General features: G+C 38.2%; 1 protein-coding gene across 7 annotated transcripts in view; it reads right to left on the reverse strand.

The window, feature by feature from the left end:
* Positions 1-15,498, reverse strand: part of CSDE1 (cold shock domain containing E1) — a 36,985-nt gene that overhangs the window by 4,224 nt on the left and 17,263 nt on the right. For 4 of the 7 annotated variants that reach the window (XM_032603192.1, XM_032603158.1, XM_032603174.1 and 1 more), the window contains 13 exons: positions 15,261-15,459; positions 14,140-14,249; positions 12,927-13,024; positions 10,370-10,451; positions 9,908-10,036; positions 9,657-9,782; positions 8,820-9,032; positions 6,693-6,833; positions 6,443-6,607; positions 5,053-5,160; positions 4,267-4,442; positions 3,306-3,418; positions 2,185-2,304 (listed from right to left, as the gene is read on the reverse strand). In XM_032603192.1, coding sequence (XP_032459083.1) covers positions 2,185-2,304; positions 3,306-3,418; positions 4,267-4,442; positions 5,053-5,160; positions 6,443-6,607; positions 6,693-6,833; positions 8,820-9,032; positions 9,657-9,782; positions 9,908-10,036; positions 10,370-10,451; positions 12,927-13,024; positions 14,140-14,249; positions 15,261-15,459 — 1,780 coding nt within the window. Of the gene's footprint in view, positions 1-2,184; positions 2,305-3,305; positions 3,419-4,266; positions 4,443-5,052; positions 5,161-6,442; positions 6,608-6,692; positions 6,834-8,819; positions 9,033-9,656; positions 9,783-9,907; positions 10,037-10,369; positions 10,452-12,926; positions 13,025-13,645; positions 13,739-14,139; positions 14,250-15,260; positions 15,460-15,498 lie in introns of all 7 variants that reach the window. The other 3 variants (XM_032603139.1, XM_032603183.1, XM_032603147.1) reach the window with 1 other exon arrangement.

Raw genomic sequence — 15,498 nt, forward strand, 5'->3', positions numbered from 1 at the left:
AAAACTTTATTTATAAAAACAAGCTATCTTATTTGCTGAGCTCTGCCCCAGAGTAAAAAGTTGGCTGGAGGTCAGTGCAGGCTATGGATAAAAACCAGGCCAAAGAGTCCATCCAGATGCCTATCAGTTCCGCTGGATGGTGAATTCACTGAATCAATGAAGGTGGAAAAGAGGGGAAAAACATTAGATGGAAGACGAAGCTTCAAAACTGGGAATGCTTTTAACCGTTCTCTTGATGATTATAGGGGGTAAGTGAAGATTTTCTTCTCAAACTTACGGGAACTAAAAACTTTGAGGAGAGATTTCCAATAGATCAAGTCATGCAGAAATACTAAAGACAGCTAGACTGACTTAGTGGTACTAGCAGTAACCACTATTTATTAAACACTTATACTGATGCATATTTAATCTTTATAGAATATTCTGAGGTTGAAGTTATTATCCTCATTTTAAAAATGAAGAAACTGGGGCTTCCCTGGTGGCCCAGTGGTTAAGAATCCGCCTGCCAATGTAGGAGACACGAGTTCAAGCCCTGGTCCGGGAAGATTCCACATGCCATGGAACAACTAAGCCCATGTGCCACAACTACTGAGCCTGCGCTCTAGAGCCCATGAGCTGCAACTACTGAAGCCCATGTGCCTAGAGCCCATGCTCCTCAAAGAGAAGCCACCACTATGAGAAGCTCGTGCACCGAACAAAGAGTAGCCCCCGCTTGCCTCCTCTAGAGAAAGCCCGCGTGCAGCAACGAAGACCCAAAGCAGCCAAAAATAAGATAAATTAAAAAAAAAAAAAAAAAAAAACCCAAAGAAACTAAGCTAGTAAAGATTTAATTAATTTGACTTAGGTTGTACAGCTAGAAGTGGAAGAGCTGGTATTCAGATCTAGGTCTGTCCGGCTCTAAAACCCATGGTCTTATATTGGGTTAGCTGTATTCCTAAATAAAAGAGCTGTTCTCATCACCAAGTGGGGAAAAGTGACCTTTCTAGTCGCAGAAAACTCTAGGCTTAGAGATTTCAGGAAAGTTTCCTTTTCCACAAAACCTTGCTTTTAGACTATCAAATAGCCAGTGTTGAAGAATTAAGTGGATTGGGGGATGGGAATGCAAAAGTAAATAAAAGGGTGCATGATACAGAGGAGGAAATGGGGCACTTTGATATTACCTCACGAGTTTAAGTTAGTTGCCCATACCCTCGTGGCCCTTTTAAGGATATGGTGTCACCATGGCATTAGTTTAAGACTGACTTGCTACAAAGTCAATTCATATTTGGAGATGTGTGTATTAGGGTACTGCTTCTATTAAAAACAGAAATTTCTAAGAACCTCATGTAGTAAAGGAACGTTCATCAAGGCTCACTTCCTTCTCTCACATGACCTTCTCTTCCCCACTTTATGTTCTCCTATGACTCCTAGATGACACAAGATTTATTCCCTTTGTGAGCCAAGCTATCATCTTTGGTTAGAATTTCAAATCCTCTCATCAACCCCATCATTATGGTAATTCTGCTGTATTAATCATCCAGTGTTCCCTACTAACATTTCTACTGCAAACTTATTTTATGCACAAAGTTGGTCTTTCTGGCGTTAATTGTTTGGGGTAAGGGATGACACCAGGACTCAGGGAGTTGTCAAAGATGGGGAGAAAAAGGCAGGAAATGAAAACGTAGGGGGCCTTGATCTAGAGAAAAGTAGTAGGATCCCCATGGAACCCTGGCTATTAAGTTAACAGATACAGTAAACTTTTACAGGAGGCAAAAATGTTTATAGAATTGAACAGTTACTAGGAAATTGTGTTAATCTGATGTAAATAACCAGTGAATAACAGAGGAAAACTGCAAAGTTGTACTAAACCCAGCCAACTTGAATGTCTGATTATCAAACATTAAATGCATATTTTTAGTGTGAGATTTTGTTCTCAGTCTATTTCAATATAACTCAGCGTTAGTAGCTCACATATCAGCCATATGCTCCACAGCAGTCATTTGTTCACAACATAAACCCAAGCTGATCTCATTTCCAAGGGATATAAAAAATAAAAACCAAGTATTGTGGGAATAAAATCACTTTTCCTTGATTCAGTTTTTAGGAATTTGAAAATAACTGCCACCCTACCATATTTTAAAATCTTCGACGCACTCATCTGAAGGTAAGGCAAATTTCAAAACAATCTGATAGCGATGCTCTTACCTTCGTCCATGATCTCAATCATTCCTTGGTACTCAGTCTGTGTTGGATCGACACTCCTCAAGGGGCGAATGACTTTACCAGAGTAGATGGTGGGATCAGCTTCCTCAGTAATGCCATTCACTACAAAACAAAAGCATGTATACCTCTCCCTCAACAATTTTATTTAAACTCTATTGCATAGGACCAAAAAAAAAAAAAGCGAACATTAACAGAACAAACGTTAACAGAGGGTTGGCTGGTTGCCTGCCAGTCCTGAAATGCAATACTTCTATACTACTATTAAAATAAACATGTTTAAAGACTTAATAAGTATACATATTTAAACATGTCTTGCTCTCTCACCTTTTCCACATGACCAAATATCACCTTTTTAGTGAGGCCTTCCTTGGTCTCTACAAGTATTGCTAACTCCAATACTTATATACTTCCCCAATTTATTTTATCTTAGTATCTTTCTGAACATACTATATCCAATATTTCACTCATCTTTTTTGCCAATCTGTCATATTTCTTCACTGCTGTACCCCCAGTTTCTAAAACATTTATTAAACTGAATGAATGTTCTTAGCTCCCATTTCTCTAGAATAACACCAAGAAAAAGTATTATTTGGTGAGTTTACACGAAAGCCAAAAAAGTAAGTTGTAGGCCTTTTAAAAGTCAAAGACCCTAAATAGCAACGATTTCCTTAAGTTGCCATTATTCTTCACATTTAAACTCATTCTTCTCCAAAACCGTCTTCTAGAGGAATGCCTCCTCCCCCAATCCCATGGAGATTTATTATCTTGGGGTTATTTTTAAAAAGAGATATTGAACTGATAATAAACTCAAAGCAAATGACCTAGAAAATCTAGAACAATGGTTCTCAAACTTCAGTGTGCATCAGAACCACCTGAAGGATTTGTTAAAACAGACTGCCCATCTCCAAAGTTTTGGTAGGTCTGGGGTGGGGTCAGACAACTTGTATTTCTAACAAGTAGCCAGGTGATGCTGCTGGATCTGGGGATCATACCTGGAGAAACACTGATCTACAACAGTAGGCTTTTCTCTCCCTCTCCTACCCTACCCCTCACCCTCCCTACCCAAAACATAGGCCTAATAATCAGAAGTCACAATTCATTACCTGAGTGTGTTTTGTTCACTTTTTCTGCACTGACTTTGTTGCCTTTTCCTTTGGACAAGCTGTACTCGACCATGTCCCCCAGTTCCAGGCTATCAACATCACCAGAGAACTCACTGCAGGGGAGGGAAAGGAAATGACATTTGAAAAAGTATTTACCACAAACATCAACAGTAGCAAATACCCTTTATTTATTCTATTATAATATTCATGGTGTGCTTACTTAAGCTGGATACTGTTTTAAGCACTGACTCATGTAATCTTCAGAAACATCCTATGAAGAGGTACCATTATCCTCAGCTTCAAGATAATGAAACTAAGATGACAGGAGGTTATTTTCATTCGATAAAACTTACACAGGTACTAAGTAGCAGAGCCTGGATTCAAACTGGAACTGCACGGTTCTAAGAGCCCATGCTCTTAACCACTATACTATAATACCAAATGAAATATACAACTCTCTGGTAGCAACACATAAAACTATATCTTTTAAAGCTTTTTTTTTTTTTTTTTTTTTTTGCGGTACGCGGGCCTCTCACTGTTGTGGCCTCTTGCGTTGCAGAGCACAGGCTCCGGACGCGCAGGCTCAGCGGCCATGGCTCACGGGCCCAGCCATTCTGCGGCATGTGGGATCTTCCCGGACCGGGGCACGAACCCGTGTCCCCTGCATCGGCAGGTGGACTCTCAACCACTGCACCACCAGGGAAGCCCAAAACTGTATTCTTTTACTGAAGCAGAAAGGCTCCTATCCAATGTTCAAAGCAGGTATAGGTCTTTCTGTATCTTTTGACCACTTGCTTTCTATGTAGAGGTAGACGGTTAACTTTATATATTGCCAAAATTTCACCAATATGAAATCTGAGATTAAAAAATACATAACTACCCAATACTAATGTTTTTGACTCCAAAACCAAAGAATGGATTATGGATTGTAAGCTCTAAGTTCCTAAAAGGCATTCCTCACCTGTAATGGAAAAAGATTTCCTTATCATGATTGGCTGTTTCAATAAATCCAAAATTATCCTTCAAAGTTGCCACATAACCCAAGAGCCTCTTGGAGTTGGAATTACGACCTAAGAGTCGCACACAAGTTGCAATCTGCTGTCCAGGCCTCTGTTTGTCACTAATACTAAATTCAACCTGTGAAAAATAACGATGCTCATTAATATCATGTCATTTCACGCCAAGTGGAAATGACAACTCCCCCAGACCTTGCTTTCCACTCTAAATATCCCTTTTATAAATACTCTGATGGAACAGATATTCACCAGAACTATCACTTCTACTTCTCATTCCACTTTTCACAAGGATCAAGTTTTGCTCTCCAGTGTGTATTCCTTATAGATTCTTAATTTCTCTAAAGGACGTCAACTGGAAAACCAGACATATTAAGTATGACAAAAATGAACAGCAATATAAAAACCTTTGGCGTGGTTTTATTTTGATAATGCTTCAGTGACTGTTTTAACTTTCTTACCAATATTATTAATTTTATATAAGGTAATTGCTTTTGACATATCTAATGCTTAAATACTAACTCCTCAAAAAGCTTTAACAAAAAGCTTGCTAGACCCTGTTCTTATTGAATAAGCTGCTTTTAAATAGGAAGATGTTCATATATTAAGCTTGTAAGCACAAAAGAATGTTAGCAAAACTTGATAAAACTTAAAGAAACCATTTTTCAGGATTTATGATGAAGATGATAACCTTTAACCCTCCCCCCTCTCTCAAATAAACAGAATTATCTTGCCTTGTCTCCTATCTGAGGAGAATTAGATCCTTCCACATCCTTGGCTTGAAAAGCAATAGTCAATTTCACCCCACAATCATCATAAGCAATAATACCATCCTCAGCCTCCTAAAGAAATAGTCAGAAAACAATGAAAAGAATCAAGAACCACCACCAAAAAACCAATATAAGCACAACTGCAATTATTACAGACTCCTGAGCCAAAGCACTGGTACAGTTGTAGAAATTTCCTATCTAGGGTTCTCTAAAATATGTATTTTTCGTATGAATAATAGATGGTCTTGCCTTTTAACCCAGGGCTGACTCAGTCTGCCTAATTTGGTTTTAAAGTCTTAACCTAATTTTAATGTTGAGGAGGGAACGCTTACTGACAACATGCCTATTCTATAGTATTCACGGCCAATCAACAATCACCCCCCCCCAAAAAAAGAAGCCCTATCTTCCTGTCAAACTAATTAGTGTTTTATAAAGAAACCCTGACTTTTTCTCATCTGTACCTCTATTCAGTGAGGAACATCCTTTCCTCATTTACCTCCACCTATTAAATGTCAATGCCTTAGTGAAACCATCCCAGATCCTGCCAGTTTAGAATTTTTGCCAAAGCTCTCTCATTGACCTTTTATAGCAGTATTTAGTATCGTTTGAATCACCTGTTTCTATACAATTCTTGTTATTTACTTAAGAGCAGACGTCATCTTAGGGATAGCTTCATATTTACAGATTTAGTGGATTTTTCAATAAATGGAGTTCAAATGTGTGAACTGAGTCTACCAAAATGTCGAAGTTTTAAATTGCTTGGATGACAAGTACTATCATTTTAGATGAGTGATGCTAAACTGGGGGTGATCAGGGGACATTTGACAGATTCTGGAGACATGTCTGGCTGTTATACATGGAAAGAAGGAGAGATACTGACCTCTAGTGGGCCAGGGATGCTGCTAAACATCCCCAAATGCAAAGAACAGCTCCCCACCCCCTCCCACTCAAAGAATTATCCAGCTCAAAAATGTTAATTTTTTTTTTTTTTTTTGTGGTACGCGGGCCTCCCACTGCTGTGGCCTCTCCCGTTGCAGAGCAAAGGCTCTGGACGCACAGGCTTAGCGGCCATGGCTCACGGGCCTAGCCACTCCGCGGCATGTGGGATCCTCCCGGACTGGGGCACGAACCCGTGTCCCCTGCATCGGCAGGTGGACTCTCAACCACTGTGCCACCAGGGTAGCCCCCTAAAATGTTAATATTGATGAGATTAAAAACCCTGCTTTAGGTTAGTTCACTGTTAGTATTACAGGGAATTCTGAAAGAGACAATACTCCATTATTGTGTGGACAGTGGTTGCCTTTAAGCAGAAGAGGAATAAAGAACTGCAAAAATCATTTTGATTAAAACTTACCTTTTCTTTGCCTTTATTTGGGCTAGTGGTTTTAGGATTGGAAAAAGTGGCTTCTTTTTCTACGGTGCCCAGAAAACGATGATCTGAATGGGAGTGGAACGAAACCGTGCCCTTGGGAAGTTTTTTAATCCTAATAGCATGATTTCTTTGGGCAGAGAGCATATCCTACAAATGATAAACAAAAGTAACTTTAAAACCAAAAACGGAAGGATCAAGAAAACCTCCCATACTTTTCTCAAAAACTACTCACAGGAACCACAGTAAACTCTACTTCATCTGCAATATGGAGCTGGTTCCCATCCAGAATTTCACTGAAGTGGAAGAACATACGAGCATCACGATCCACACATTTGATGAAACCAAAACCATCTCTCATGGCAGCAATTACACCCTGAAACCAAAACAATACTTTCACTGGCTGTGCAGATTGTCAAGACAACAACATTCAAGTTTGGAAGTATCGTCAAGTTAAATTCATTAGGAATTCTCTGTATTAAACAGCCAAATTTTGTACCCACATTTTAATTTTTCCACTTAAATACGAACTCATTGATTTTAATAAAGTAAATTAATCTCTAAGCAATTGCCTGAGACTTCCCAGATGCTACTTCTTGGCCAATACGCACTAGAAAAATTATCATTTTTGAAGTAAATGCATACAACATATTCCATTTAATTTTCAATTCCGTGAAAAATATTGTTTTACAAGAAGAGGAAACTGAGGTTGAAAGAGGTTAAGCAATTTTCCCAAAGCACACAGCTATTAAGTGGCAAAAACCAGGATTCCAAATAATGCCCAAGCTTTATGACACTGTAACTTCCAGAAATTAAAAATCTACAGAATAAGCCAAATACCTCAGAAGTCAACAAAGGGCAACTCTCTAATCTCTACCTCAAAAATTTCTGAGTTTAGGCACAGGAGGACTTCAGATTTAGGTTTGAAAAATAAAATAAATGAAGTTCTATACTCATGTTTTTTTCCTTCATACTAAATTATCAGCTCTGTAAGGGCATTATATCCAGACTAACTGGCACATGGCAAGTACTCAAATACTTACTAAAATATAATTATCAACCCACCAATGACTTACATATTTACATATTACAGAGATGATTATTATTATTTTTTTTTTTTTGCGGTACGCAGGTCTCTCACTGTTGTGGCCTCTCCCGTTGCGGAGCACAGGCTCTGGACGTGCAGGCTCAGCCGCCATGGCTCACGGGCCCAGCTGCTCGGCGGCATGTGGGATCTTCCCGGACTGGGGCACGAACCCATGTCCCCTGCATCGGCAGGCTAACTCTCTCAACCATTGCGCCACCAGGGAAGCCCGAGATGATTATTCTATAATCAGTTTTGAATATAGCCTAAACAATACTCTGACATCTAATCCTTGCTATATCCTGATGGTAAGCAAGCTATTCAACAATGTACTCCATAGTGTAAAGCAAAATAGATCTAAGAAACTAAACACGCATTAAAGTTTAAAGCATATAGCAAGTGTCAAACAAGATCAGTTCTCCTAACAGTTAAAAAGTTTCAAGAAACTTAAATTTTCATTGAATGTATCCAGTTCTACTGACAACACTGAGATATATTGTAGGTGTTATGACTCCAAACAGAAGCAAATGTAAATTACATCTGATAAAGTTAATTCACGAAAACGGAACTTTTAAAATATGTTTCAGCAACAATTCTGGCATATATCATTTCCAGGCATATATTCACTAAGAAGAATTTGCAAAGTCCTGCTGTAAAAACGAAAGAAACAAAACCTACTTTGTTTAACCTACTGTTTACTAAACATTTTATGAACAGTCTGGAAAGATCTACTTTCTACAATGATGAACTTAAATCTTCTCAGTCTTCATATTTAAGGGCCAGAGAATCACTGACTCTCAAAAGACCTTAGAAATCATCCTCTCCAGATTTTTTTTTTTTTTTTTTTTTTTGCGGTACGCGGGCCTCTCACTGTTGTGGCCCCTCCCATTGTGGAGCACAGGCTCCGGACGTGCAGGCTCAGCGGCCATGGCTCACAGACCTAGCTGCTCTGCGGCATGTGGGATTCTCCCAGACCGGGTCACGAACCCATGTCCCCTGCATCGGCAGGCGGACTCTGAACCACCGCACCACCAGGGAAGTCCATCCTCTCCAGATTTTAGTTCTAAAAATTTCTCGCATCTATTTCAAGGTAACTGGCAGAGCTAAGTGTCAAACCCAGATTGACTCAAGTGTCTGTGTTCTCAATCACCTTAATAAGGTAATTGCCCAATACTGTCAAAACTCAAAGAATTTTCAATACCGTATTACAAACTTGACTGTAACATTGCCCTGCCGCCTCCAAGACTGGGTACGTATCTAATAATACTCAACACTTACCATTTCTCTGGCTTCATTAGTGAACTGAAATGTATTTGACAGAACTTCTATGTTGGTTGCTCGTTCTAATTTGTCACGACGGTCTGTTGAAATATTAAACCTAACGTGGTCACCTTCCAGCAGGGTCACCTTGGATTTCGTATCTTTATCTCCAAAGGGAAGTTCTTTAGGAATCACAAAATCAACTTTGATGCGTCCTGGCAATGGGTCATTCTGATGAAAAGGAAAAACTATTTTAGCTGGAGATTTCTCACCCTTCCTAGTTCTAAGTCAAACAAGAAGAACATACAGCAAACCCATTTTATAACAGATAGCTCCCTAAAGGAAAAAAAGGTGTTGATAACGTAAGTCCAATTTGAAAGGTTTGTGCTCTATGGTCACATGACACAACCATAAAATCATGATACTGCAGTTAAGATCCTGCACTCTGATACTGAGAGATTTTATTTAAGGAAAAGAATTTCAGTCTTTTATGTTCTACATTTCCTTAGCAATGACACCACTGGTCTCATCTCTTCACCCCACCCCACCCCCACCCACCAACAGAAAAAAAAACCAAACTGGGATGCACACATGCACACATGAATTTTTTTACCAATCTAACCAGTATTTTTTTTTGCCCCCTTCTCCGTATCACCCAGTTTAAAAAAAAAGAAAAACATATTCATGGATGTACCAATGGTTTCTCATATAGTTTAATTACACACATAAAATACTTAACTGCTCCACTGTCACAAAATTACATTAATTGAAAGTAATAAAACTTCTGTATACCATACCGTATTATTCTATTACTGATGAGGTGTAAGATGACTCTTCTGAAAAAACACTATTTACCTGGGTTTTACTGGGTACTTTTGGGATAACTTTGGTTACAGTTCCTTCAAAATGTTCAATGCTGATATCTTCAAAAATGACTGTTCCTTGAGGCAATAGTCTGACATCTGTTGCAACTTCTTTACCCTACATCAGAAGGGAGTGGAGAGGGCGAGGGGAACCATGTCACTTTAAGTGTTTCCTAAAATTTTAACTCACTACTTATCTTAAAAGAAGGCCAAAGATCAAGTTATTCAACTATCTTATCTTACATTTCTGTCCTTGATTGTGAATTCCACGTCATCTCCAGGCTGCAAGGTTTCTAAGTCACCCTTAAATTCACTATAGTGAAAGAATATCTCCTTTACAATATCACCTCTTTCAATAAAACCAAACGCATCCTAAAGCCAAACAAATATGAAGAAACAGTAGGAATATTATGTACTATTCAGTGCACATATTTATGATTACAATTTACAATCAATAAGCCTTTTCACAAAATTATACTCCAGTGGAAACAATATTACTTGGTAAAGTCTAATATTAATATCAATTAAATGGCCCATTTTAAAGAACATAATTAGTAACCAAGGAATTTTAAGAGATTACTTCTGATGTTAACAATTAAATATTTTTAAAGGAAATATAAAGAGGAAAAACAAAAGGCTTGGGTTTGAAAGACTTAAAGCAGTCAAAGAAAAAACTAAAGTTTCTCAAATCCAATCGACACTTACCTTCATGGCACAAACTACTCCCTGATAGCGAGCTTGTTTCTTTTTCAACAGCATAATATTACGAGCACTTACAGCACCAGTACTAGAACAAAAGAATCGGGTGGGGACGGTGGGGACCAAAGAGGGGTGAAAAATGCATTGGCTTGGTTAGACATGATGAGTTTAGAGAAACAAACTAGTTTTCTGAGGCCTCAGGAATTCTGTATCATCATTAATATAAGGTTTTATAATACATAATCCTTTTCATATGGCTTCACATGCAAAGGACTTTTGCGCAAACTCCCTAGCCTTTTAAATTGGGCACACATATATGGCATTGTTTCTCCCAGACTGCTGAAATAAGGCCACAAATTGGTTGCAACCAGATGGGGAATGCTAAAGTTTTAGAAAGGCCATTACGTGAACAAACACTAAGTAGGTATTACGTACTGCAAACAAAGGTACGTGGGATAAAGAGATAAATAAGAGATAGTCCTGTTTGCAATGAATACTGAATTTACTAGCTATCCCATCAATTATTTCTGATTCAACAGTCATAAAAGAAACATGAGTAAATGCAGTGATTATAGGAGATATCTGCTATGCTTTAGAAAAGTTCAGGACTTCCCTGGTGGCCCAGTGGTTAAGAATCCGCCTGCCAATGCAGGGGACAGGGGTTCGAGCCCTGGTCCGGGAAGATCCCACAAGCCAATGGAGCAACTAAGCCCGTGTGCTGCAACTACTGAAGCCCGCGAGCCTAGAGCCTGTGCTCTGCAGCGAGAAGCCACCGCAATGAGAAGCCCGCCACTGCAACAAAGACCCAACACAGCCATAAATAAATAAATTAATTTAATTAAAAAAAAAAAAAAAAGTGATGTTCACCTCCATTGAAAACAGACATCACATGTTGCTGCAGCAACAATGTAAATCAGATTTCGTTTTAAAGATGGCACACACAGTGTAAGATGCAACAGTATTTGTTGGTGTTGTTTATAAGATCTGCAGACCAACTAATTACTTCCCTTAATTCTTCATGGACAAATTGTCACCCAATTGTGCTTTTTTTATTTCAAAAATTTAACAGACTAACAAAGACACTGGAAAAATCCTATTTGCTCTTGCAACTTACTACAATGAAAAGGCTTTATTTAGAGCCAGATTGGGATTCAAACGTCAATTTAAAAGCTGTATGACTTTAGGCAAGTTACTTTATGAGAACATACCTCATTTTACAGATGAAGAAACTTACCAGATGAGGCTGTTCTGAGGATTAACAACTGTACATAAAATATTTAGTACAAGTTCTTAGCACATTCAAGAACTTATTAAGATTAAATAAAGCCCTTTCACTGGCTCCCCATCCACCTCAAACTCAAGCCCTATTCCCAAGTTTCCTAACTTGACATTAAATTGAGGCCTCAGACTAGCACTACTAATATCAATCTACAACTCAATCCAATTCCTTCTAGTCTCACAAGAGGTAAGGTTCAAGGCTAATAATTCTGCACACTCTTGGGACTTTTCTTTCTGTACTGCCATTCAAAGTCCATTCCCAGCACTTTCTCCTGTTTTTAACTTCCTTCTGTACTTGTATCTGTTTCTCCCACTCCAAAATAAAAATAATCATCCCTGGGCTTTCTTAACTACACTTTCCTTTACTGCTTATGCCAATGAATTCAACAGCTCTAACTCTTGTCCATAACTAGTTTGTTCAGATCTATATATGCAACTACATATTTAATATCTTCCCCCAAAGACACCTCAAAGTCAAAATGCCAAAATAAGCACAATTCTTCTCCCACTCTTAATACTTTCTGCTGTACCTCCTTAGTCCAGTTAATGGTATCATCATCTGCCCAGTAGCCCAAGCCAAAAAAAATGGCATTTGGGACTCCCTTTCCCTTAGTTCTAATACACACCCCTATCTAAAAAGTTATAAAATTTGGTGATTTTATCTTCTCAATGTGACTTGACTTTTATACCCAAACACCCCTGGCCTGTCTATACTACACCCTCATCTTTCATATTAATTTTCATAACTCTGCCTCTAGTCTATAGCATCCCTACTCTCCAAAAGCCTACCGTCTCCACCACTTCCAACAACAGAAACCAATCACACTTCCCCATTTAAAATCCTTCAAAGACACCTGTGACGAATGAATAAAGTTCAAACTTCATCTTTCCATGATCCAGTCAATTAAATCAACTCCAACTTTTGGCCTCTTCCCCCATGGTAGTTCCTCTATCCAGAATGTTTTTCTCATCTCCCTAGTGACTTCCTCGTCGTAAAGCGCACCTCAAGCACTGCTGCTATGGCAGAACCTTCACTGATCTCTAGAATAGTTCCTTGAAAGTTCTGATCATGTTTTAATTATCCTCCTATCTCTGACACCCTGCATAGTGCCTGTCATAGAATTGACGCTCAAATGCTTAGCTGACGAATAAAAATTTAAAAGATCATGAAAATTATCCAGATTTACAAGTTAGGTTTTTGACTTGCTTCAAATTTCTTATTGTAAAAGGAAAATAAAAACAAAAACAAAAAAACAAACCACTTAGGTGGGAAAAAAGAACTTACTGTTTATTGTTATCAATTACAAAGTTTATTTTATCTCCAGTTTCCAGCTGAACATTCCCTTCAACATCTTCAGGGGTGTAAGTCAGATAAAACACTTCCTGTGGATTAATAAGGCATTATTACTATACTGGCAGGATGCATGTTCAGTGTATACTGTGATTTACTTTGTTAAATACTTCTTAAACTGGCATTTAAAGCCAAATTTCTTAAAATTAAATGCCTTTTGACAAGCACATAGTTTATTCACATAAACACACTTCCCCTCCAAGGTGCTGATGACTTCTGCGAGTCCACAGCTGAGCAGCAATCCAACTTCAAAAAGCTTACACACGTGGAAGCATTTGCCCAGAGGCTGTAGTTACATTTCAAAAAAAACAATTTTTATATAAGGCATTCCAAACAAAAAAGCTGAGTTAGTGCTTAAAAGGAACCAGAAAAAAGATCCCCTCCCACAACCCCCAAAAAAAGCGAGTAAAAGAAGCATTTTACCTTAATGTTCTAACTAAGGTCACACTTGGGCAAGCTAAGACACTTGGAAGTCCTATGGATTTTTTTCTTTTTAGATTTTTTGATAATGCTGCACTCGAAGCCTCTTCAAAACCAAATTTTAAACTGATTTTTATCAACTGCAGCTTACGTTTCCTATTTTGAATTTTAAAGTACGCTTATAGATCACATGGTGGATCAGGCAAAGGTTTAAGAAAAATACACAAGTTTACCCCATTACGTTCGTAGCATACACTCCCTGTTGGACTCTGACCCGGGGCAGCTGGAGATTTACTCTCTAAGTTGTGAGGAACAGCGCACACAACCTACCAGTCAAAAAAAAAAAAATTTCCATTGCTAATCATTTCAGGAGCAGCACTGTGCAATATAAACTGAATTTTAATATCCTCTATACTATACAAAGGGATACATTTTAATATGATCCACAAGAGGATGTCATGCTGCCAAGTTCCAAACTTACAGTACATAAGCTGACTGTAAGTATAGACTTAGGGTTATGTGTAAAAACCCAAATTGAGTCTTGACCAAATTTTTATTTCAGGTCAAGAAATGCCAGTGCTTCTGATATAATTTTAAAATAGTAACTTTTATATACTATAGCTCTCTTGCGTGCAAACTGAGGAGATGGGGAGAATCTTCCTTTTCTAATGTGAAAGATATGCAAATGCAGGGCCCTAAGAAAACATAAAGCATCTAAGTCACTAACTTGTCCATTAATTCGTTCTTCAGGGAGGATTTCTTGTTTTATCTTCACCAGTTTAACAGCAATGGGCTTCCCAGTCCGCCGGTCAGATGATACTTCAAATTCAACATCATCTAAAACAAAGAGAGTGTTGTGTTTGGTGGACTAATTTTGGCCAAATGGTATCTCACTTTCAAGCTAAACTTAATGAGGCATTTGAGTTTCCTTAGACTGGTGATTCTTAAAGTGTGGTCCCTGCATCAGCAGCAGCATCACCTGGAATGTAGCAGAAATGCAAATTCCCAGGCCCTACTCCAGACCCACTCCAAAACAAATTCTGGGCATCACGTACAGTAATCTGCATTTTAACAAGCCTTGTAGGTAATTCTGATACACACTAATGTTTCAGAACCACTGCTTTAGACTAAGCTAGCCATATCTTAGTTTTCATGGCACCTACACATACTACAGCTGATGCAACGTAATGATGACGTTTGGCAAGCTTCCCCCCTCACCCCCAAAATCCCTCTATACCCTGAGTTTCTTCATCTGTAAAATGAGGATTAACCAAAATAACACTCTTGTACAGTTTAGAGTATTTGGTATGCCAAATATTCATGTAACTATTGTTCTTTTTTCTCAAAGATATTTTAAAAAAACACACACTGAGACCTTGTAACTTCAGTCCTTTAATAAGCCACACATTTTCACATGTGAAAGTAATTTCTATGTTGTCAGCCAAAATGAATTTCCACATAGTCCAAGTGGTGACATTGTAAGAGTTATTTCTTTCAGGTACTACTCAAACTAGTACCTGGCAAAATAATTAAAACTAACGTTATAAAGTTTAATTTTTTCACTGGCTTAAAATCTAATATATAACCAAACAGTCATTATTGGGGGAATAACAATTAAATATACCAAGTGTCTATTTAAAAAATATTCAAAGATATCTTTAATCAATTACTCTCTCATCCCTCAAAAAGACTACCACCACAACAAAAATCAGGATTCTGCTAATTTATATAAACAAACTTCAGTAATTGGTACAATTAAAAGGCCAAAAGCATAACACTGTCATGAGTAAGTTGATATGCAAGATAAATTTGTGATTAGTTTTATAAAAAGGAGAACCAACAGATTACCTCCTACTTTTAAGTCCTGCAGGTTGCCATTATACTGTGAACAGTGGAAGAAAAGTCTAGCTTGACGTTCTGAACACTGAATAAATCCATAAGAGGTTAGCAGTTTTTCAATAACCCCAGTTTCACGCAGTGCTGCTGAAGTACCATTGGGGTACCCATTATGCCCATTGTTGTGGAGAAGATTTGGATCAAAGCTCATCTGTTTTAAAAAGAGAAAGAACTCAATACATATAGATCT

This window comes from Phocoena sinus, chromosome 1, assembly GCF_008692025.1.
Source record: "Phocoena sinus isolate mPhoSin1 chromosome 1, mPhoSin1.pri, whole genome shotgun sequence".
Taxonomy (NCBI): domain Eukaryota; kingdom Metazoa; phylum Chordata; class Mammalia; order Artiodactyla; family Phocoenidae; genus Phocoena; species Phocoena sinus.